A 25678-nucleotide genomic window follows, 5' to 3' on the forward strand; every position below is an offset into this window, starting at 1 on the left:
TACACCCAAAAATAGAAAATCATGTCCTACAGCCAAAATTCAAATTTTCATTATAATATTTTTTCATGGCCTTCCTAACAAAAAAGAAACATATTTCGGCTGAAATCACCTTACGAGGGTTATGTTCTATGAGAATCACTCGTTAGATTTCAGTAATTCCTAGTGGGGGACACACATAAGGATACGTCCAGAATCAAAACTTTAAGCACTTATTACTTTTGACTGAATGATCACATCTCCTCGTACTACAGCTCGTTCATATCAGCTCGTCAAGGCGGTTGAAAATCATGTATCATCTCACTAAAATTTGTTAAAAAAATAGGAAATTCCTCCTTTAGTGTATTTTAGCCCATATTTCAATGCATAGAAATATGACCGATTTCTATATTCAAAACTGTGTGTCTTGGTAACTCAAAATGATACTTGGTCTTGATTTGAAGAAAAGAATCTCCTCTTTTATGTGAGGTGAATGATTTTTGTAAAAATATAATCGTGAAGTAAGATAATTTTGATTAAAAAAATCAAGAAATTTTCGATATTTTTCTCATTTTCACAGTCTCGACAGTTTTTCGATATAAACAGTGATGCAAGATCAATTTAAGACAACTTAGCTTATAAAACATGAAATTTTCTCTCATTTGAGACCAATCGCAAGTTTCTATAATGTATTGTACTCATTTTAGTGACAGAATGTTCAATAACAGTAAAATCGCAAGAAAAATGAGAAAATAAAGATCATCATTCAATTGGCTGTAACTTTTTAACGGTATTGAAAACAGAAGTATCATTCATGGAAGTGAAAAGAGGAGAAAATTCATCACAACCTCGACTACTTTTTGGATTTTTTATCTGAAGTGTTCCACAAGATACGCAACGTTGCATATGCGAGACTGTGAAAATGGGGGAAGTATCACAAATTTCTCGCACATTCAAAGTTTTGTATCTTGTGGAACACTTCAGATAAAAAATCCAAAGAGTAGTCCGGCGCGACCAGTCAATTCATTGGAAATTTTATTATCTTTAATATTATAAGAGAATGTTTTTTCTCGATAAATTCAAGGTTCTCGAGATTAAATGGAAAACTTAAAAAAGTCCAAAATTTTGGGGGTGAAGTCGCCCTCTGGCGTATCAGCAAATTTCAGATTAGAATTTAGCGCCCCAAAATACAGATAGAACCATCGAAAAAAATTCTTTCGGGGCTGTTTCCTGAAAAACGATCATTTGACTGGACAATAAGTTGTTATCCTATTATATTAAGCGAGCAATTTCTGTATATCTTTTTATTTTTTCTATTTTTTATCTGGCTATCTCGTTATATGGTTACCGTATTTATGTTCAACGGATCTCGGAAACGGCTCTAACGATTTTCACGAAATTCGGAATATGGTAGGTTTATAATATCAAAATTCGATTGCACTAGGTCTCATCCCTGAGAAAACTCCCTGAAGGACATGAAAAGGATAATTATTCATCCCTGGAGAAACAGATGATGATTTCGTCGTCTGTCGATAACAGAAGATGCGTGTGCCTGTGTGGGAGATCAGCTGTGTAATCAATTAGCTTATCGTATCTCGCGATAAATCTAGAAATTTTAATTGACTCGATCAGAATACAGTAATCTGATTTGTTGACATGAGATGGTATATATCATTATATTCAAAGTTAATCATTATTTTACAGTTCTAAGTGATTAGTGAGTGTTATTTTGTTATTCAATTTGGTATGTGAACAATCTAAATTAGAACTTTTATGTTTTCGAATATTTGGACTGAAAATTTCACTTGAATTCAAGTGTATGAAACAAAACCTACTTTTTGGAATATTAAATATTCTAACTATAAATTTCATAGTGTATAAATCAAAATTCGGGGAAGGAACAGTTTTGGGATGTGCCTGTTAGTCCTTTCCCAATGATTTCAAAGAATTGAGTTCTGTTTATCAATGAATGAATAACGAGCAAAGCTCGGTGCCCCGATATTTGGTATTAATAGATAGAATTATTTACAAAATGTATTTGTTCAGATGATATCTTCATTCCAAAAATCAAACCATTTAAAGATACATTTTGTTTGACTTGTGTTATTTACTCCTGTAATGTTAAAAAGTAAATACTACCAACAACACAACATCAGTGACAACCTGTTCCAATTTATGAAAAATATCGGGGCAGCTAGCTCCGCTCTGGAGTACCTACAAAACTACGAAAGCATATAAAAATTATTATGAGAGAAGAAATTATAATAAATATTCATAGTTCATACAGAATGGTTCTATCTAATCACAGTGGATTGAGATTAATTCGCAGAGGAATGCAAAAATTTCTCTCACAAAAGCATGTTAAATTTTAATCTTGATTAATTTCACGTGAACCAAATCACAGAGGACCATCTCAAAAAGATAGCTTATCTGATTGGTTCTACTGGAATTAATCAGGATTAAAATTTAACCGGCTTTTGTACAACTGCCACTAAGTACCTGATTGAGTTAGGTACAAAAGTTCAACAGCTGAGTCATAATTTTGTCTCAGTCTCACACACATGCACTCGCTCACTCACTTCCATCATCAACAGACGTTGAAATTATCAGCTGTTTTTCCAAGGATGAATAAATTCTTTTAATGTCCTTCAGCGAGTTTCCCCAGGGATGAGAACTAGTGCAATCGGATTTTTATATGATCAACCTAGACTACTATTTTCTGAATTTTGTGAGAATCGTTAGAGCCGTTTTCGAGATCCGGTGAAATACAAACATATAAACATTTAAACATCAAAACATCTAAACAGAAATTGCTCGTTTAATAGTATAGGATTTAGAATACCTAAACTTGCCGACATTATATATTGTATGAATAAAATCGTTCCAAATTTGTATGAATGTTCACCAAAATTGCTATGCAATATTCTTTTGCAATAAAAGAATATCAATGATATTATTATTCAACTTCTTATAAACAACCTTCACATTTAAAAAGCAAAGCCTTCCTTACTTATCTTTTAATATCCTATTAAAATATTTGTCATGTAGTTTTCCTGATGTAATGTAGTACTTTTTAGTCCTCCTGAACAAGAACGGGTGCACTGCTAGTCTCAAAAATAATATCAAGAAGATACTTTATTTCTATTTTAAAAGAGATAAGAAACGATGGTGTATATTTTCATAATATTATGAAAACAGAAAGAATTCCCCACAAGAACAAAGGTGAATAATGTCCTTTGGAAGATTAGAATGTAAGATGTGAATTCTATTGTCATACACTGAGCACTGACTAATGTTAAAAACTAAAGGGTTGGGAATTGGGATACTTTGGGGGGGCATTACACTTGGATTAGGGGGGGCATGCGCCATTGCCCTTGGGGGGGCTGGGCACCCCTGTCTAGGAAATGCATATCGTGGTTATTTGTGTTGTTCAATTATGAGAGGTGTATAACTAGTGACCCCCAGGGTTGAAGTACTCGCTCATGAACTGGTGTATTGATCTATGAAATCCGTAACTTGTAATTGAACGAACATCAGGCAGTTCTCACTTTTGACTTACTGAAAACCGAAGTCGTTATCATTCCTTTTCTTTTGGTACTCTGTCTGTATCGAAATCATGTATCATATAATATGATCAATCACAAACATACAATCTATTATAAATCTTATTGATGGAGGGAAAGAAAAAAAACAGGTAAAGCCCTTACTATTTTACAGATCCTAATTTTTATTTAAGAAAATATAGTCTATTGGAGTTTGACAATGGTTCATCACAATTTTGATGCATATATTGCCCATAAAGAATTTGAATGAACAGGAAATATGATTATAATACGTGTACAGAGAAGTTTTGTTCGATGGTAGTTAGCTTATGTCACTGTTCCTTAGAATGGAAGTGATAGTACCGGTATGCAAGAGTCAAAGAGTTGTATGTCATAATTATAATATTTAAAAAGGAAATAATATGGTAGAAAATGTAAACTTCATCAATTAATTTTGAACAAACATTCCCTAACAATCAATTGAGGAGATTATCACAGTTGTTTGCTGTTTATGATTCTTCAGAATTTTGTAATAACTTGTTTTTGTAAGTCAGACCCATACTATCTCAATTCCTGAGAAATGCCAATTTTGTAGATTCGATTCTTTGACTTCAAACCCTCGTATTGCATGACCACCTTCCTATTTAAAAAAACAAAGTTGCTTTCAATATTGCGGATCCAAGATGACGGACCAGATTTTAAAAGTCCTAGTGAAGTAGTATTTTCAATTTTAGTAGGATCCCCAATCACACACACCGTCAACTTACCTTTTCCTCCACCTACTGTCTAAAGTAACTACTCTACTTCCTGAAACATAATACTTATGTGTCTCTTTTTTGCTCTCGGTAGTAAAGAACAGAAAAACACCCTAGGGAGGAAAAGTGACTCCATTTGAATAACATGGGAAGCATCTCTATTTTAAAAACTTACATTCTTATAGGTTAGAAGCTTAGACCTGTTATAGAATATTCATACTGAAAGTTGATGAAGCCAACATCTACTACCATATCGCCCAATCATGACGTCAGCATCGGATAGAAAACTTCTGTAAAGTTTGTTTACATTGTTTTCTATTTCTATTCCAGCAGGAGTTCACCATTTTCATAAATAATAATTAACTTCAATCTGAAATAGACACAATCAGCTATGGGAAACAATGTAAACAAACTCTGCAGAAAAGTTCTCTTTCCAATGCTGATGTCACAATAGGGCGATATGGCAGTAAATGTTGGCTTCAGAGGCTAGACTTCCCAGCGTGTCTATTCTATAAATGGTCTAAGGTTAGAAAGTCTGAGCTCAGATGAAGAAGCAAATAGAGTAGTCATTGAACCAGCTAAATTCAATACCTCAGCCAGATATTTTATCAATATATGAAATTCATGTTTGTATGCTAAAACTATTACAAACTTCATATCACTATACTGAAAAAAATGTGAAAAGTTTTTTTTTTTATTCCATGCTATTAAAAATACCAGCCAACGAATATTCCTCATTAACCAAACAAATTTGTAACGGGAACTTCATCATAGCTGAAGTTGTGGCGGCCATTGTTGTTGAAACTTTTGCTGACAGATAGCGCTGTCAGCGGAGAACTGTGATCACAACCCTGCTGTTTCTGTTTACTTTTTAGATTATGTTGTAACACAATGGGCCCGTCCTGTGTACATCGAATGTGGTAAATTGTCCGATTCACAATTTACAAGTAAAAAGTTCCATGTACCATGGGAGGAATTTTGACAGATTATGTTCCAGAATCCTGTTCCAGCTCCAACTTTCTGCCCCACAGTCGAAGTGCGGTAAATTGTCCGACCTGGTACAGTTCCAACTATCTGAGCTCTCATTGGTCAATCATTGTAGTCTGCTTGCTTCTCTGCGCATGCGCTGATAGTTAGTTTACCATAGCATAGAATACATAACCAACAATATGATGTTTGATAACCATTCATTGAATGAATTTTTCTCGATAGAAAATTTGAGAGTAATGGAATAAAAGAAATTTACACTTTTATAGACGGTAGATTTGTAAAACAGCCTTTCTTCATTCACGCAGCTAGTAAACGACACATTCTAGTGTAAATCAACTCTATATGTGCGTGCCAAAAGCTTGAACCAACAATTTTGAAATGGCGTTCCATGGGAACATTTTGCACTAGTCACGTGATGGAACAATTTATGATTGGAACTGGAACAATTTACTGTACACAGAACATACACATTGTTTGGTCACATACGTTTTTGGAAATTATTTTATTTGAAGATTTAATAGAAATGTGGGTGGGAAAAAATGTTGTGTCTATCATGAGTGGAATAGTAATTTGTGCAACTAGTGCACAAAGTGACAGTTTGTTGCACCAAAAGAAACGTTTATGCACGAGCCGTAGGCGAGTGCAGAACAATAGTCTCCTCAATGCAGCAAACGAACTTTGCACATGTATTTCACATTACATTTCTCCAATGGTTACCATTACCAAAAGTGGGTAATTATGGGTAAAACTCCCTGAAATCCATTACATGTTTTTCAGTGTAATTTTATTATTAATAAAAACCTCAATTCATTTAAAATTTAATAATAATAATTAAATCATAATGATCAGTAATTCAATTGAAAATTTATTTGACTGCTTGAAGGGGGTTTATCTTATGTAAGCATTGAAATGACTATAATCAAGGCACAAAATGGCAGGGCAACGCCGTTCTCCACTGCCATTATAACGTGGACCCCACTATACCACAGTCAGTGTTACCAACTTGATTTTGATTTTCCTGCACTGGTGCTCCATATAACCAACTAACTATTCTGCGTTGTCATGATGCAAATCTGGAGTATGCAAAGTAATACTTGGCGCACTAGAGTGGAAAAGTGATTCTTTGCGGCCTGCAATCAGTGCAGAAATGCTCACTTATCAAGGTAACTGTAGGAAAAATGTTTTTTCTCACTCAGGAAAATTGTTGCCCTCGGCTTCACTTCGGGCTTCAAACTTTTCCCTCAGGGAGAAAAAAACAGTACTTTTCACTCTAGATATACAAATAACTATTGTGTATGAGATAGTAAGCTATTCCCAGACTTTTCACCATTCTGTTCAGACTTTTCACCCTTCTGAGCTATTCAGACTTCTGAATATGAATAAAAATAGAAATTCAAGTACCCCATTAAAATTATTTTGTCATGACAAGTTTCTGCTATACTATGCCATTATCAAGTGATTGGAAAAAAACAATATTACATTGAATATATACTATTGTAAGCTTCTTATTTTCGATTATATGTTTGTAAGATAAGAAGCTTGCATTAGTATTCATTTCCCAATCGCCTGATAATGGCATTGTGTAGCTGAAACTTGTCGTGACGAAATAATTTTAATAGGGTACTTGAATTTCTATTTTTATTTATATTCAGAAGTAGCCCTGAGGAAGAATACAAAGTAAACTGAAAGCTTACATTGATTGTTCTCTACAGCTCCATATAATGTCACGTCACAAGAAAGTTGCAACTGCTGGTGACCATAGATTCTACATTGACAAAAAAAAATGACCAGTTAAATTTTCTTATATTAACCTTAGCTTCCGAGATACATCAATTTCTCAATATTCTTCAAAAACGTGAATAACTGGAAAACTGTCAATCAGAATCTAATTCGAAGGATATGATTGGAAAGAAAAATAAGTTTTCCAGATATTGTCGTTATAGTAATAGGAAATTGATATAATCTTGTCTTATAAAATGTCGAAATATTGATATGAATAAATGTTACTATTTATTCCAGTCAGAAATTTTCAGTCAATTGTTACAAATTTTATGTGGAATCTTGATCCTCGGCTGTCACACCTTTCGTGGGACACTCTGTATAATGAGAAGAAGATGAGTGAATCTCCTGCATAACTAATTGCTCTCATATTTTTCTTTTGCAGAGGTGATTTTATAGAATTGGTTAAAGCTGGAGGAAGAGTAACAGTGTCAGATGGTTCTGGTTCATCTGGGAGAATTATTTACAAAAGAAAAGCATCGACTGAAGCAAGTGGAGTGTTCAAGAGACGACAATCCAGAGCCAAGTAAGTTGGGTTTTCAGTAATCTTCTATATCTATAAAAGGCTAAGCCCCCACAGACTGAACTCACACCACAGCCTAAACTACTGAGCCTAAAAACTTAAAATTTTGCACAATTGTTTATGGTAGCCTCAGAACATCCACTAAGAAAGGATTTTCAGAAATTTGCCCCCCTGAGGGAGCTGGAGCCCAACAAAAAATTCTGTACTTTTCAACCGCTCATTGCACAGCAAAGTTATGAAGAACTTTCTTGTTCAGCTACGAGAAAAAATTAGATCTATGCAGAAAAAATCCGATCAGAAGCACAAGGGGGGTTAAGGAGAGGGCATTTTTCGAAAATTTTGAAGTAAAGTCACACTACAGCCCAAACTTATTGGCCTAGAGACTTGAAACTTTGTACAAATATTCTTCAAATACGCTAGACGCGCACTAAAGCTGTGTTTTCGTAACGGGCAGAAGCAGAATCGATTGCAGCGCACCCAAGCGGGCAGAAACAGTAACACTCAAAGACACTCTTTGACATGAATTTTGCTTTATGTGTTATGGGTAATTAACTTTTTGGGTTGTTCAAAAGGTAATTCTAAAATGATTATTGGATATTTGATTCATTATAGTGAATCAATTGCTTTTTATAACTCAGATAACTTTTCCACAACTATTAGTTACTTCAATTATGCTAAATTTTATGCTTTATAGGCATGTCAATCAATGAGTTAACTTTCCATTTCCTATGCTTGAAATTTGTAGGGGTAAATTATTTGAAGTATTTCATTATTAATAAGATATTATTTTATTAACTAGAAGCATTCCATTATTAATAAGATATTATTATTATTATTTTATTAACTAGAATCAATTGCCTTCAGAGTCAATGCATGTTCTTTGAATCACATCGTCTATAGGTAGGCCTACCTACTTGTATGAGTACCGTATTCAACTTCAAAGGCCTATTGAAGGTCTATCGAAAAAAAATTCAAATTAATAAACAAGTGCTTCACTTTTGGAATCTATGGGTTATATTACACCAAGAGAAATAAATATTGTAAACGTTTCTTAGGCAATTTTATTTTAGCAGTCCCCTTTTTGATCATTGGATAGGTACGGTCCCGGCTGTTATACTTAAATAAGAATCGTGAGGCCCATTGACTGCCTAAATCAATATGCCTTCTCAGGCAAGGTTCAATTGGGGACTCCTCACCAGTAGAAGCTATACGAATATTGAAAATTATTATTATTATAGATTACTGTAACACATAATGTAAAAAGTGTATTCAAACAGGCGAGCTAATTCTAATAATTATTGTTGAGATAACTATATCTTGCTAGAATAAACAGGTTCTCTTATGGTACTTCAAATAACACATAGCCTATTTTAAAATGGATAAATATCTATTGATTATAGAAGGTAGCTAGTACCTTGTGATATTCCAAAATGAAACATGATTAGTTTAGACATTTTCAATAAGGACTCTCTTGACAATGACATAATTAGAAACTGGCCATGCTTATTTTGAATATATTAGGGTAGGCCTACTAGTTATTTTCCATAATTAAACATTAAAGTTGCCCTATTAAAATGAATACTTTATTAGATATCATTAGAATTAGAGTAGCCATTCAAACTTCTTATTTACTATAATGTTCTAAAAGCTTATCAATTTTAATCAAAACCTTGGAAATATAGTCTAGAAGGTAGAATTAAAAGTAATTATATTTGATGTGGCTTGGAACATATATAATATTTTCAACTTTTGCTTGAGTTATTTTTCATATTCAAAGAATTATTACCCGTTCAATGCAGTACATAAGTACTATTATTTAATTCTTAATGCAATACATAATTGTGATAGCTTACCTTATTTTATATAAAATTCGAGTCTATTATTTTACATGTTACCTATAGCATTTGCCAGTCAGCAATGTTAAATAATTTTATTATTCCCAAAAGAAGCAGAAGCCATACAGAACCAATAAAGTTGTTAATAAGAGTTCGATGCTGTTGGGTTGAATATAGTTTTAAAAATCCCTCAAGTATGAACCATCAAAACTTATTTTATTAGCTTCATGTCACTTGCTGTTTTCTTGAACTACCTGAATTGAAGCAGTTAGCAGGAGCGATCGCCCAACCCCCCCAAAGAGGATATTATTATGAATAACATGAAATAAACACATCAAGATTTACTGAAAAAATTAATATATTTCTTAGATTAGTCCATCTCTTTCTTCTGTAGGCTACTACATCATACATGAATTATATCCATGGAATATTATTCATAGTTGATTTTCTTTGTCATCCTCTACTTCTGGCTGGTACACCACTAGGCCTGAAATCAAAAAGTTATAATTTATTATTCATTATAAAAAAACTTTGCAAAGTGAATTCTGAAATTGATTGTTTGTAATCTGTATAAGTTTTCAATTATATTTCTTGGCAAGGAACCCCCAATAATGAAAAGTAATGTTATATGAGAAATTCCAACAATCAGTTGAATTATTATTAGCATCAATCTCCATGTAGGAATTGGTATTAATCAGTGTGTCCCAAGGTCAAAAGAACTTGTTAGTGAACAACATATTTTTGGATACCATGAACAATTCATTCATTTCTGTGGTCAGTAGGCCTACTCTCGACCGTTTGGTTTATTTGACTCTTCAAAAATGTACTGCATAAAGTAATTATTGGTTCTATATTAAATTTAGAGAAACAAGTTTAATGAAACAAATGGAAATATAATCAATTAATTGCTTGATCTGAAATGATGATTATCTACAACATTATAAGTAGAACTAAGTGATTTAAAAATGAATACCAAACTGTAAATACATAAAACTCTCTAAAAACAATGCAGGTATTTCATCCATGAATTCAATTATAAATTTTAAAAGGTGTGTAACCGAACCCACAATGGTGTAGAACTAAGAGATCTCTTAATTCTAAAGGGCGAGTCATGGGACTTTATTAATCAACAAACTTCAGCATTCTATTGAACTGTAAAATTTATTAAATGAATTAAACTAATTTAAATTTGGACAATAACAAAAATAATCTAAATCGGTTCATTGCACATTCTAAAAATTCAAGATGACTGCATGTAAGATTTTGCTAAATGCTTATCTAGATTCTGACTATTCACGAAGGTAGCGTGAACTTTACTCATTTCTCAATTACAAATTTATGATACTAGGGACTCGGTCATTCAAGGGTTTTTAGCATGAGCTAGAAAATATAATGGCACTAACAATCGATCAATTTATAAATCCATTACTATTTAGAAATTTTCACTACACTGATTACTCCCGGATAACTTACTAATTCAAACAAACATTGACATATCACTCCAAATAATTAATAAACTACTTCAACTTAACTCACGGCGAAAAATAATACATATTAACAAACTTAAACAGCAAACAAATTCAACACACACGTTAATTTTGAGCCCTCGAGGCCGAGGCTACCTCTGGATTTTTTTATGTGAATTCGGCCGCTGCTTGATTGGAACTGAACTATTCCACTCAAATTATGTTCCCCTTCCACCAACGAGACACGGTCCACGTGGAGACGAGCATAATTCCGTGGGAAAGGAAAATAATGCAAGTTTGAAATATTCCCAAATACACGTGTATTTTCCATCGCTAACGGAAATACAGTTCCGTGAGAATACCTCAACCCTGCATAAAATTGGAGTCTTCCCGGACGCAAGTTAGCAAAATCTTAATGTGAGAAAATTATTTTTTAACAGAAAAATAAATTTCTCACGATAAAAATTTACACACAAAATTCAGCTACAAGATCACTAAAGTCTCATTGTTGAAGTCCTAATTCTACACTTTTCGAATGAACCCATACTAAATTTATCTCTATGAATTCACAAACCCATAATTAATTTATTTATTTCAATATTATCACCATCACAGGTGGAATCACTGTCATTTAAGCTACTATTCAGTGTTTTTTACCAGCACTTGCTGGTTGAATTTTTGAAGTCATCTATTCATAGTTCTAATGTATGGTCATTTATAAAGTTCAACATTCACTCAAGATCAAGATGAACAGTTGAGAAGAGTGTTTAAAAACAATGTATTCACTCATCATTCAGGGAATAGAGCTGTTCATAATATTTGGGATTTCCTCCATGATGAAATAATTTATGTAACAAAATCTAATAATGTGATAATATTGAATCAATAATCTGATGTTAAAATGTTATCACATTATTAGATTTTGTTAAATAAATTATTTCCTTATGGAAGGAATCCCAAATATTATGAACAGCTCTATTCCCTGAATGATAAGTGAATACTTTGTTTTTTAAACACTCTTCTCAAAACTGTCCATCTTGATCTCATGTGGTTTCACGTAGTTTTGAAATATTAATATTTCCTGTAAGCTATTAATGATTTTGTAATTCAGTCAGTTTTTCAATTATTTTAGTCACATACCATATTTATGTCTTACTATTTGAATATCTAACATTAAATCAATAATAAAACATCGTGGATAAACTTTTTGAAAAAAATGGGAAACTGTATAAAATGACATCGCCCACATATAGTTTAAAAAATGTGCGGAATTTGATCTTACCTAACTAACTTATTCTATCTCTGGGTTCCAAAGAATTTTTCCATCCTGGTCAACAAAAATGAATTTATATGCATTACCTTTGAGCACATTCTCTTCAATATTTTGTTTGTAAATGGTACCTGAAAAAAGAAACATATTTAATTTTTCAACATATATCCATTTTGGAGATAAAGTGAAGTTGATCATCAATGATAATACTTAGTTTAGACTTTGAATAAATTAGAAGTGGACTGGGCCTCAATAAACTATTTACATTAGATAGACTATACATACTATAAGTATATAGCCTACTTATTGTAGCACATAACAGAAAACACTTTAAAGTTCTATAATATAAATTAAAACAGGAGACACACAACATAGATAGGTTAAAAACACTGAAAAACTTACATTACACTCTCTGCTCGGTCGAGAAAAGGGACACAGTTCCTTGAAAATTTCCGATTATAATGTGAGTTTTTCAGTGTTTTTAATCCATCTATGTTGTGTGTCTCCTGTTTTAATTTTTACTATTTACATTGATATACCTGGCATCACGCAATATATCAATCAATAGAGCATGAATAAGTTTTTCAAATACATTACTATTTAAGTTTCAAATGAGTTTGGTAGCAATGGTCAACCAGAAAAATAGTACCTATTTTATCTTTTTCCAATGGCAGTCTTTCAATATTCAACTACACTGACTCTGATCAAGTTATTTCTATAACAATCTATGTACTAATTTTGTTTCCAAGTGAATTTGAATTAATTAAAAGAAGATTAATCTATAGATAGTTACCAAAGACAAAGTAAAAAATGTTCTAATAGTCAGGTTAGTTTTGTTATTGTATTGATAAACTATGGGTTTACAATATTTTGAGGTGCAACAAGGATAATGGAAGTTTAGGACTTGGAATGTAATGGAATACTTCAAAGTCAAATGATGATGTTATTTTCAATAAATCTGTTTGTGAAAACTACTAGCTGCATTATAAAGAATGTATTTTGTGATTAGGCCAACTCAATGGAAGTGTAAAAGATTGTTAGCATGAAATGCTATCTTATCTTATCATGTAATGCAAAATGTTATCTTGGTTGAATAATGTTTACAAACTGATCATTTAATGTTAATCTAATCAATCAAGTTTGAATGAGTTTAAATGTAAATATTCGATTGGATTTTTCTCTTTCTTGTGATAATTTTCTACCATACACAAACTGGCTAGTCTAGGCTTTACATTATTATTAAACATTAGAAATTATACTTTAAATAAATAAATAAACTTTCGTCAACTTTTAACTTCTTGAATAATGAAAAAGATAGCAATTTAGACCTAGAGACTAGGTTATTGAAGGCCTACTACAGAAGGCTACCTGAATAAAAATTGTAAACATGCTGGTAGGCTACGGTACTTATAAAAATTAATATATCAAATTGTGTATGGTGGATCTAGCCTACTTTATTATGAGAAATTCAAGTCTACTTACCTGAATCCTCTATCACATCAGCAATTTCCAACCATATTCTATATTTCGAATAGGTAATTCGTTGTGCAGGTCTGGAAAGTACAAAACTTTGAACTGTCGCATCAAATTTATAACGAATTTCACGCCTTTCTGTAGTAAATCCATTTTCAATTTCTCTTGTAAAAATTATAAGAATAAAGAAACCAATAGAAATATTTTATACCTCAATTTTCTACTGCAAATTAATTTCACAGTATAATAGTAGCAATCCGAAATCTGACAACCAACAGCAAAATAATATCAAAACAAACCATCCAACAATATTAAAGATTGAGGTTAAAAAGAACATGGCGTCTGATCCAGAGAAAGATTATTCTGCCGGTGTCACATGAACAGAGCAGAAAAATATTCGCTGTGGCTACAGTTACGGTAACCGTAGCTCGTATCGAGTTCCGGTAAACATTTGAGCATGCGCGGCTACCGCTATTTACATGTGCATTGTGGTGCTTGTGGTTTTTGGTCACATGATTATGATTTCTAAGTAACTAACTAACTTCATTATTAACTAACTTATTTCTAACTAACTTCATTGAAACGATAGGTTATCATAACCATGTCACCAAAAACCATCAACACCACAATGCACATGTAAATAGCGGTAGCCGCGCCTGCGCAAATGTTTACCGGAACGCGAATGGAGTTACGGTTACCGTAACTGTAGCCACAGCGAAAAATATTCCAAGCTGTCTGTTCCCGTCGACAGAATCCCGAAATTAGTTCTTTTTCGACAAAACGGTTCACGAGCAGTGATCGGTCGAAGCAAAATAGCATTGTGTTGATAGGCCTTAAAATGAACGACAGTTCGTCTCTGATTTGAACAGTTCTTTTTTTCTGCTCAACTTTCTGCCGATGGGTGAACACTCCCATAAGAACCAATGTTAATTTAAAGTGAGTTCTGTCGTCTGCCCGTTACGAAAACACGGCTTAAGAACGGATTTTGAGATATTTTGCATCTAAGGGTTTCAAACGATCCTTTTAAGTAAGGTTGTGAACATGGTAAGGTGAAAGCCATATAGAACTGAGATGATTGACACATGATATTCTAACATATGTTGTAATCATTGGAAAGCTTAAAATAAACTTATCAATCAGCTGATCCAATCAATTTAGCGTTTATCGAGAGCGCGAGCTTGCCACGTTTGAGTTCTATTGTTGTATGCTTGGCCAGTTCGGTTTGCGCCTTCTATCAGCAATATATGGAGTCTCATACATTCCAATTAAAACAGAGCACAGAGATTTTCTTTGATAGGAGTTTGTTGATAATTTTTTTTTCAAATTAAAATTTCATTGCCTGAGAAATCACATCGAAAACTTCCACAAAAAACATTGGCAAGAAGATTACAAAAACAAAATGTCAAACATATACCTACATTTATTTGTAGCACGACCAGAAAAAGACAAACTTGAGTACGGTACTGGCCGTGAGTTCATTCAATATAACTTATTATTATATTTTTTGTTAATATTTTGTGAATAAAAAGTACGAGTTGATGGGAGATGTGAGTAATTCCTTATATTTGATCCAAATGGTTATTCATAATATTGTAGTAGTCAGGGTCACTGCTACCAAAAGATTTTTATTCTGTAGTTAATAAATTCCATACGTACCGTATTGATTGTCCATAATGTATCCAGTGTCCATAATGGGAGTGATTGAACTACTCAAAATTGATGGCTTACTGGTCCCTCATAGAATTTATAGTATTCCTGGTGATTCAGCCTGTCTTTTTTCAGCGTTGACTATTGATAATAAAGCTTCATTTACAACTGGCTCACCCGGCGAACTTCGTACCGCCAAAAAGTAAATGTATCTTGACTTTATTTGGTGAATCATGAAATTTATCTGACAATCAATATTTTCATTGAATCTCAATACGGACTTTCTATGTGCTTAGTAATGCAGCATTCGTTATTCTGAAATCATATTCTTCTCAATCAATTGGTAGTAATATCTATCAGTAAAGTGTTGAATTAAAAAAAGTACATAGATAAATTAAATCAGTGTTTCAACGATTAATTCAATGTTTTAATAGTTGTTGATTGTCAATGGATGGACCAGGAAATATGTGATGTACGATGAATCACACAGAATTCAATATTCATTCCATCTTCCATTTATGGATGAATATAAGCTAAGCTAAATTCAAAAAAAAATGTAAATTATTCTGTCATTCTTTAGTAATTAATAAATGCAATACGAACAACTCTCTTTCGCAGGTGAATAATTATTTTTCAACATTCTTCAGTTTCTTAATGATAGGGGAGTGATAATTATCTGTATGGTTCCTCTAAGGAACCATTATCTACAGCTGGTACCAATCAATTACACTTTAACTCCAAACTACCGTTTTAATACCAGTACACAATTCATCACAGGGTGACGTGTTCATTACAGCTGCTAACTTCAGATGCTAAATCATATTATCACAATATGATCTTGAATCATGATCATCTTTCCGTTCTTCGGTAGTCGCTCGGCTGACAATTTCGAAAACCTAGGTGTGTGAGATAGATTAATAAATAATTATTATCAGCCCCTTTTTGAATTTCCTGTTCAGAAACAATCCTCAATATTCACACAACATATTCCCGAAGTTTCATGCCGTTCTGTCAAGTAGTTTTCAAGTCTATAGGGAACAAACAAACACACAAACAGACATTCATCTTTATATAAAATATAGATTTACATTCGGCTCAAACAAAAGCCTCTATAAATGGAGGTAGAATGATAAGGTTGACAACTTTCAGTTTTGTTGTTTTAACATTTTTGTTTTCAAATCACTATCAAAAAGTTCATTTAGTACCTACTATTATGTTTGAGACACTTCTGGCGCTATCATAGTTTTACCACTATTCTGTTCCACAGTCCTATCACTTGCAGTCGTTAACTATATCTAAAACTAGCAGGGTACCCGTTCTTCGCTACGGGAATTTAATGATCAGATTATTTTAGTAAAATATTTATATCCTGAATTCTACCAAAGCCGTTATAATCGTTTTTGAGATCCATCATACAAACTTGAATAATAAATTAATATAGTCTCGTCACTGTCATAGAATTTTGTATCCAAAAAGGTGCTCTCCCTCGATGAAAATGTTTTTGTATATAGGACCGTTTCAAGTTTCATTCAAATAAATTTCTATAATACCTAGTTACCCAAAAATCGTTGTCAGTAAGTGTAATGATTAGTTGCGCTTCTATCACCTCAGTTTGAACAACACATTCAACTCTGTTGAAACTCCTTCAACTGCGTATTTTGAAGAGCAATCAATAGTTAGCGATGCCTTATGGTGTCACCCAGTTGCTCTTATGCACTCATCTTGACATCAGGGAATATTTTTATTGAATCATGCAATGTTTTCAAATTATATTGCTAAATGTTATAACCACAGCTGTTAATTTCCTCTCTTTAGTTTTCAACAAACGATCAAAATTTCTGTTTCAATAAGCTGCCACTTGCATGATCAATTTTTCCTCTCAAGTTATCTCGGAGATGAGACTCAGCTCAAATTTTTGTATCACGGAGATTTTTGTATTTGCTAGGAGCATCTTATGATCTGCCCTCTATCGATAATAAATAAAGAAATTAGGCCACAGCTTGGCATGAAAATTATTGAGTCTAATCATTTGAACTATTATTGATGTGTTGCGAGTGCTCTGTAGAATAGTAGACTAAGTGCAGCGAATTTTGTGGAATATTGAGCGGGGCTTAAGAGTCGACCTCGACTTTATCCATTGGCAATTAATATTTCTCGTTGACAGTTATTGAATTAGCAGTGATCATGTTATTTTTGCTTCTGCTTGATGCAATTGTAAATAGAATTCCAAATGAAGTCTATTTGGGATTGGTTGACTCCATGGATCTCTTGCTCTCTTGCTTATTCTGGAATTTCTGGCATAGCCTATCGCTTGAGCTGGTTTACACCGAAGGCGCAAATACATAGATCCACTACATCTGAAAATAAATCTATCTCTAAACGCAGGGTAGTTATTGGCCAAATGTTGATAGCTCAATCCTTATGGATTCTATTAGATTGAGCGGAACTTGACTAACACATATGTTCATCAAATGTTCACATTTTGTTAATAACTTTGGTGTAAACGCAGCTTTACTCTTCGTTTCACTTATTCAAAAGTGTAAAAGCAGCCAATCCACTGATTCTTTCTTCCATGGAAGTCCATTTATGTATAAGAGTCCATTCATAATAATTAGTCTAACATTTAATGTAGCTGATTTCTCATGTCCTAAACTTTACTACCATAAATATTAAAGTGGGAATTTTTAAGTGGACATTTTGATGTTAAATTGAATAATTCTGAGTATAGTTCATTCAATCACTTTGTTTATTGACTATACCATTATATGATTTCTTTCTTTAATCTTAGCTTGAAACCAAAAGCTTAGGGATGAATATTTGAATGTAAATTAACATGTAACTTAATTCAATTTCTATCTAAATTGAGAACTTCAGTATTCACTTGTGATTCATTGATATAAATATCAATAGGTCTGTCTTGTGTCATGTAATGACATCAATATTGGGGACCGAGCTTAGCTCTGGAGTACAGAAGCATAAAAATTTATTACGAAAGAAGAAATTATAATATAAATTCATAGTTCATACAGAAATATTCTATCTAAATCACAGTAATTTGAGATTAATTCCCAGAGGAATGCAAAAATTTCCCTCACAAAGGCCCGGTTGCACAAGAGCCGGTTGGATTTTAATCCTGATTAATTTCATGTGAACCAAATCAGAGAAGACCATTTCAAAAAGATGGATCTACTGGGATTCATCAGGATTGAAAATAATCCGGCTTTTTTGCAACCGGCACCAAGTACCTGATTGAATGATCACAAAAGTTCAACAGCTGAGTCATAATTTTGACATAGTCCCACACACATGAACTCGCTCACTCACTTCCATCATCAACAGACGTCGAAATAATTATTATCAGCTGTTTTTCCAAGGATGAATAATAATTATCCTTTCAATGTCCCTCAGCGAGTTTTCCCAGGGATGAGACCTAGTGCAATCAAATTTGTATATTTTAATCCTACTATGCTCTGAATTTGGTGAGAATCATTACAGCCGTTTTCGAGATCCGGTGAAATACAAACAAATAAACATCTAAATATCTAAACATCCAAACATCTGAACATATAAACAGGAATTGCTCGTTTAATAATATAGGATGAAAGGAAATAGGACCAGCTGATGGAATATTATGTTTTTTTTTCGATATAGTTTTAGCTGATTTTGAAACATGAAAATATCAGGTCCAGTAGCTCAAAAGCCTGTTCAATTTCAATCATGATTAAATTCCTTCAGAACTAATCAGAGCAGGGTTTTTTTATAGAAGGCTTCTCTGATTGGTTCTCGTGGTATTCAGTCCAGGTTAGGAATTAACAGACAGGACAAGTGGCTCTCTCAAGGCCATGGCTGTGTTGAAACATAGAGCAACAGAGGAACCAATACAACAGAAGCTGAAGAGATTAGTCGCATTTCTATCACCTCACAATAAACATCAATTCAACTACAGTACCATATGTTTGGAGAGATAAATTTTATAGTATATTTTGCACCTAGAGCAGAAAATGAGATTTTTCCGGCTCGAAATCGGTTTTCAAGTCCAAGGCCGTAGGCCGAGGACTAGAAAAGATTGAGAGCCGGAAAAACACTTTTGCCTGTGGTGCAAATGCTATTTTTCGCCACACACAAAAATAAACAATATATATATATATATATATATATATAGAAATATATATATATATATATATATATATATATATATGAGAATAGTTGTTTACTAAGCACTTCCAGAAGCAGAAAAGGAAGTGATAGCTCTAGCAAATCTGAGGTAATCTGAATACAGTATCAAGAAATTGTCCAAGTATTTCTATTTTTTATTCTGATTTATATATATATATATATATATATATATATATATATATATATATTATATATATATATATATATATATGAGAATAGTTGTTTACTAAGCACTTCCAGAAGCAGAAAAGGAAGGTGATAGCTCTAGCAAATCTGAGGTAATCTGAATACAGTATCAGGAAATTGTCCAAGTATTTCTTTTTTTCATTCTGATTTGTCTAAATAACCTAAAAGATTATGTTCAATTATGTGGGAGGTTGAGTTTATATTTTCTTATTCTTTCAAATGACAATAAGATGATATTATTATAAATGTTTTAATCATCGAATAATGAACACAAATATTAAAAAGTTTTTTGATCAGCTGTTTTTTGATCACCTTTTTTAGTTCCATGTTAGCGGCTGGAAAGAATACTCTTTCCGGCCTAGGCCGGAAAGACACCTGTTCTGACGTCAGACGAGAGTCGTCTGCAAACAATGTCTTTCAGATCTACATAGGGACTGGAAAACAGCTGCTCTCTGTGCAGTGTGGCGAAAAATTTATTTTGCTATCATCCGGTCACTTTCTGTACCTATTCTTCCAGATGATCCATGAATACTGCAATGTTTTGAAATAAGATCGCTGAATTTGGTAACTCAACTACAGCTATTATAAGCTATAATCTTTTTCACTTGCTCACACTTTATTTCTCATGTTTTCAACAGAGTATGGAATCTTTTTTTGATCAGCTGCTACTTGAGGGACAAATAATCATTTCTGAAAGAGCTTCAGCGATTTTTCCCTGAATTGAGACCTGTTTCAAAATAATTTTTATATCGCAAACGTACTGTATACCTAATTTAAAAGGAAAATGTTAGAGGCGTTTTCGAGATCCGTCAGACACACATACTACATATCCGAAAAGACACATATTTAAACAGAAATTGTTCGCTTTGTACAATTGACTTCAATGATTCTGATTTCATTTAATGAGAGGTTATGTCACATAATAATAACAACGGGTATAAAAAGTGAAAATGTCAAACATAATTGGAATCGAAACTAATAACAGCTGGCATAAAAAGCAAAAATGGCAATCATAATATTTTGAAATCGAAACAGTAGCTACCTCAACAAGGGCAAGCTAAACCCAAGGACCGACCCATCATAGTACGACTCTGCAGCTACCGGACCAGGAAGATGATCTTCGACGCTAAGAGGAAGCTGAAGGGTTCCGGCGTCACCATTCGCGAGGATCTGACTGCGGAGCGTCTCAAGATCCTCAACGCTGCGGCCGACCGTCATGGGCACAGGAATGTCTGGTCATCTGACGGGAGGATTAAGATCTCTATCGGCGAGGGAGGATCCAAGAGGGTCCACACAGTCGAGAGGATGACCGACCTTCAAAAAATAAAGGTAAATTAAATCATTTCAGGATTCAATGACTAAGGTGCCCTTCACTACAATAATAGGAAATTCGTATTAATAGATTTCACAGTAGATATACCTTGGCATTTTCATGAGCTGGCTTTCTGTTCTATAAATGAATCCTTCCACTGCTATTTATGATTATAATAAGGCAATTATTTCAAACTGGAGAAATCCACATTTGTAATTACTGATTATCTTGATATTAATTCCCAAAACTACGTTCAATGCATCAATACTTTACTCCAGAGGGGACTAAGAAAATCATATCTCTATTCTTACTAATAATTACATCTCTTACCAAAAGTATTTCCATAATTAATGATTATTTTCGAAATGCTAAATTCTTTATTATTCTTATTCATAACTAAATAATTAAATCTTATTCTTAATTCTAATTAATAATTATTTCGAAATGCTAAATTACAAATAAAATGGATGATTAACTACGTATAGATATAGATGTAATCTATAGGTATAGATAGTAATCTCTTCTATATTTAGGTATACAGAATGATATCTTCTACTATTGCCACAGCTCGAACATTAAAAGCTAATGTGTGGAGAATTATGATAGAACGGAGGGGTGGTAGTCTGTTCATATGCTTATATAGGGGCTGTGTTTCATTTAACGTTATCTTAGACATTCATCACTAAACTATTACAGTTCTCATTTACTACTTTATTTGTTATTGCAACTCCCAATAGTTAATATACTTCTAATACTATATAATATTTTTCACACTTCACCGTTCAATACTATTCAAAACTCATCTATAATAATCTAGCACTTTCCCCATCGTCTCCCTACTCCTTATTTTTTCTTTCTCGTTTCTCTTCTTGATCTTATATTTATAATGATTACTTGAATATTGTTGTTTGCGATGATGATTAGTATTCTTTTCTTCTTCTTCTTCTTATTCTTCTTCTTCTTCTTCTTCTTCCATTCTTCTCTTCTTCCATTCTTCTTATTCTTCTTCTTCTTCTTCTCTCTTCTTCTTCTTCTTCTTCTTCCTTTCTTCTTCTTCTCTTCTTCTTCTTCTTCTTCTTCTTCTTTTCTTCTCTTCTTCTTCTTCTCTTCTTCTTCTTTTCTTCTTCTTCTTTTCTTCTTCTTCTTCTTCTTCTTCTTCTTCTTCTTCTTCTTCTTCTTCTTCTTCTCTCTTTTTCTTCTTCTCTTCTTCTTCTTCTTCTTCTTCTTCTTCTTCTTCTTCTTTTCTTCTTCTTCTTCTTCTTCTTCTCTTCTTCTTCTTCTTCTTCTTTTCTTCTTCTTCTTCTTCTTCTTCTTCTTCTTCTTTTCTTCTTCTTCTTCTTCTTCTTCTCTTCTTCTTCTTCTTCTTCTTCTTCTTCTTCTTCTTCTTCTTCTTCTTCTTCTTCTTCTTCTTCTTCTTCTCTTTCTTTTTCTTTTTTATTTTTTCTTCTCTCCTTGATTAATTCAAGATCACAATACAATGTTCTATTTCTTATTCTATAGTTCAGTTTCATAAGTTCTTCTCAATTTGTGCACATTCCTTCTTTCTCTTCTTTCCTTCCCTATTATTATCATTATTTTCCCTGTGATTTTTCCACTAGCTATCCAGCATGTTCAAATGTTTATTTTTCTTTCTATAACTATTTATCTTTCTACCTTTTCTCTTTCTATCTGATTACCTTCTACTAATATCCATATATTATATTATAATATCCATATATTTATCCATATAATATTCGATTCTTTCCCACATTAAATCATACTATTCCTCTCAATTTTATGCGAATATTATTCATTATCAGTTGTATTATGTATCTTTCCTCTATTGATAACTTCTTCAAAGATTTTTCGTTTTTCTGCTGGCTTCTTCTTCTCTTTTTCAGTTTTTACCGGATTTCATCTCTCTCTATCTCCACTTGGACTCGATCTTGCACCACTGGATTCCATCTCTCTCTGTCTCCACTTGGACTCGATCTTCCACTACTGGATTCCTTCTCGCTCTACCTCCACTTGGACCCGATTCTTCCACTACTGGATACCTACTCGCTCTATCTCCACTTGGACCAGATCTCCCACTACCAGTTCTCCCTCAATCTTCATCTTATTCACCATTAGGATTATTCATCACCGAAACTCCACACATCTACATCTTATTGTGTTTAGTGAATTTCTGAACTAGTGCTTTAAATAGTGAAGGGAGCCGAACTGTCAAGGCATACTGAATGCACTCGAATCAAGAGACTTTTTCATTTAGGTTAAGTTTTATCAGTTTCATCCCCATTTCCCCGTCATGTGTCGTTCTGAGGTCGGTTCACGATTGGTCTGCTGCTTCCATGATGCCTCTTACTGACACGTCAGCTCGCTCGCCCTCAAGTAGGTATGATTATTTCAATAATAGTAATAATGACGCAGGTATGTTTCTAGCAAATAAGCTCCACTCTTTCAAAAAACTTTTCAAGGCTGCTCACCTTAACGTACAATCCCTCAGTTGCCACATTGATGAACTCAGAGCAATCTTCCGTTTTCAGGACTTCAATATAATCGGAATTTCCGAATCATTTTTGAAGCCTAGTATTTCATCAAATTTTGTTGCATTGCCTGGATACAATCTTTTCCGGAATGATAGATTAAATAAAGCTTGTGGGGGTGTAGCAATTTATGTGAAAGATGGTATCAAAACAAAAGTTTTAATCACATCTAAACAAGAGTATTGTTCCAGACCAGAGTTTATGCTACTTGAATTATCCTTATCTAGTAATGATAAATTACTCGTTGGTATCTGTTATCGCCCACCAAAAATAGGTCATTTCACAGATTTCGAAAATGCCTTGCTTTCTCTTATGCCTTGTTATAACCGTATACTAGTTATGGGGGATATGAACACCGACTTGAACATGACGAATCGTAACTTTGACTACTTTCAACTGACTACAATTTTCCAATGCCTAAACATGACTATTTTACCCCTCGATCCAACTCATCATACTAATGAATCAGACACACTCATTGACCTTCTCATTGTTAGTGATCCCAATGAGGTTGTTCAAGCAGGCCAAATCTCAGTCCCAGCTATTCTAGACATGATTTGATCTACTGTGTACTTTCCCATAAGATACCCAAGCCAGAACAGAAAATTATCACTTATAGAGACTTCAAAAACTTTGATGAAGCCGCCTTCCTGACTGATGTGGCTCAGACTCCATGGCATCAAATTGAAGCATTACCCTCAGTTGATGACATGGTCAAGACTTTCGAAAATTGGACTTTGACTTTGTATGACAAACATGCACCTTATGTGACAAGGAGGATTAATAGAAAACGACGAGTACCGTGGATGACTGAAGACATACTTAAGATGATGGGACGTAGAGACAAAGCACATAGAAAATTTAAAAAGACATTTGACTTGGACAGTTTGATAGAGTATAGGAGCCTTAGAAATAGGGTTAAACAGGAATTACGGAACTCAAAGATTAGGTACTTGAATTCGTTTATGACAAACAATAGACAAGACTCTAAATCACTTTGGCAGGGAATAAAAGAATTCGGGCTTGGCAAACAGAAATCGAATCCAATAATATAAATGACCATTTCGTTTCACACTCTAACCAACGCGACGAAGTTGTCATTGCTAATCATATAGATGATCTTGAAGAGCAGGTTACAAACTTAGATTTACCAATCACTGATCAATTTCATTTCCATCCAATCTCAGAAGAAGACACTTTCAGAGCAATTCAACGTATTCATAGTAATGCTACGGGTGTAGACAAAATTCCTATTAAATTTATCAAGAAGATGTTATTTGCTGTTTTACCAACCATTACATACATTTTCAACAAGTCACTTGAAGAAGGCATTTTCCTGAAAACTGGAAGTTTGCTCTGGTTCGCCCTCTAAATAAAGTTCCATCACCAATAAAGTTGAGGATTTTAGACCAATCAGTATTTTACCTGCATTGTCCAAAGTGCTAGAAAGACTCATTCATTCTCAAGTTGTAAAATTTCTAGACAACAATAGTAAGCTTCATAACTTTCAATCAGGCTTTAGAAAATTCCATTCAACTGAGACAGCTCTGCTTCGTGTCACTGATGATATAAGGTTAGCTATGGACCAAAGAAAATGCACCATCCTCACCCTATTTGATTTTTCTAAAGCATTCGATACTGTTGATCATACAGTCCTTCTGAATAAGTTGGCTATTCTTGGTTTCAGTCACAACTCGTTAGTTTGGTTTAAATCCTATCTATTAGGTAGGAAACAATGTGTATCTGTCGGTGACAAAAAGTCAACTTGGAAAAACGTTATGCATGGAGTACCACAAGGTTCAATTTTAGGCCCTCTCCTCTTCACTTTGTATGCTAATGACCTTTCTTCCATTATCAAATTCTCCAGTTTCCATACTTATGCAGACGACCTTCAAATCTATTTAAGCTGTCCCATAACAAAAATTAATGAAACAGTTGGAATAATGAATCAGGATATCAATTCGATAGTGGAATGGACAAAGAAAAATGGCCTTAAGCTTAATCCCATCAAAAACACACCCATTATAATTGGATATTCTCGTCTTATAAACAATATTGACCTTGAATCGATTCACAAAATTAGTGTAGACGGTAATGACATTCCTTACTGTAGCTCAGTTAAAAATTTAGGCATTATTATGAATAATACTCTTGACTGGTCAGAACAAGTGAACAAAACTTGTAAAAAGGTATTCTCAGCCATGCATGCATTGAAGAAAATGC

General features: G+C 33.4%; 1 protein-coding gene across 1 annotated transcript in view; it reads left to right on the top strand.

Annotated features, from left to right (window-relative positions):
- Window positions 1-25678, top strand: part of LOC111055300 — a 151400-nt gene that overhangs the window by 87709 nt on the left and 38013 nt on the right. The window contains exon 7 of the mRNA XM_039435740.1: window positions 7428-7568. Within this exon, the coding sequence (XP_039291674.1) occupies window positions 7428-7568 (141 nt within the window). The remainder of the gene's footprint in view (window positions 1-7427; window positions 7569-25678) is intronic.

This window comes from Nilaparvata lugens, chromosome 9 (assembly GCF_014356525.2).
Source record: "Nilaparvata lugens isolate BPH chromosome 9, ASM1435652v1, whole genome shotgun sequence".
NCBI classification, from domain to species: domain Eukaryota; kingdom Metazoa; phylum Arthropoda; class Insecta; order Hemiptera; family Delphacidae; genus Nilaparvata; species Nilaparvata lugens.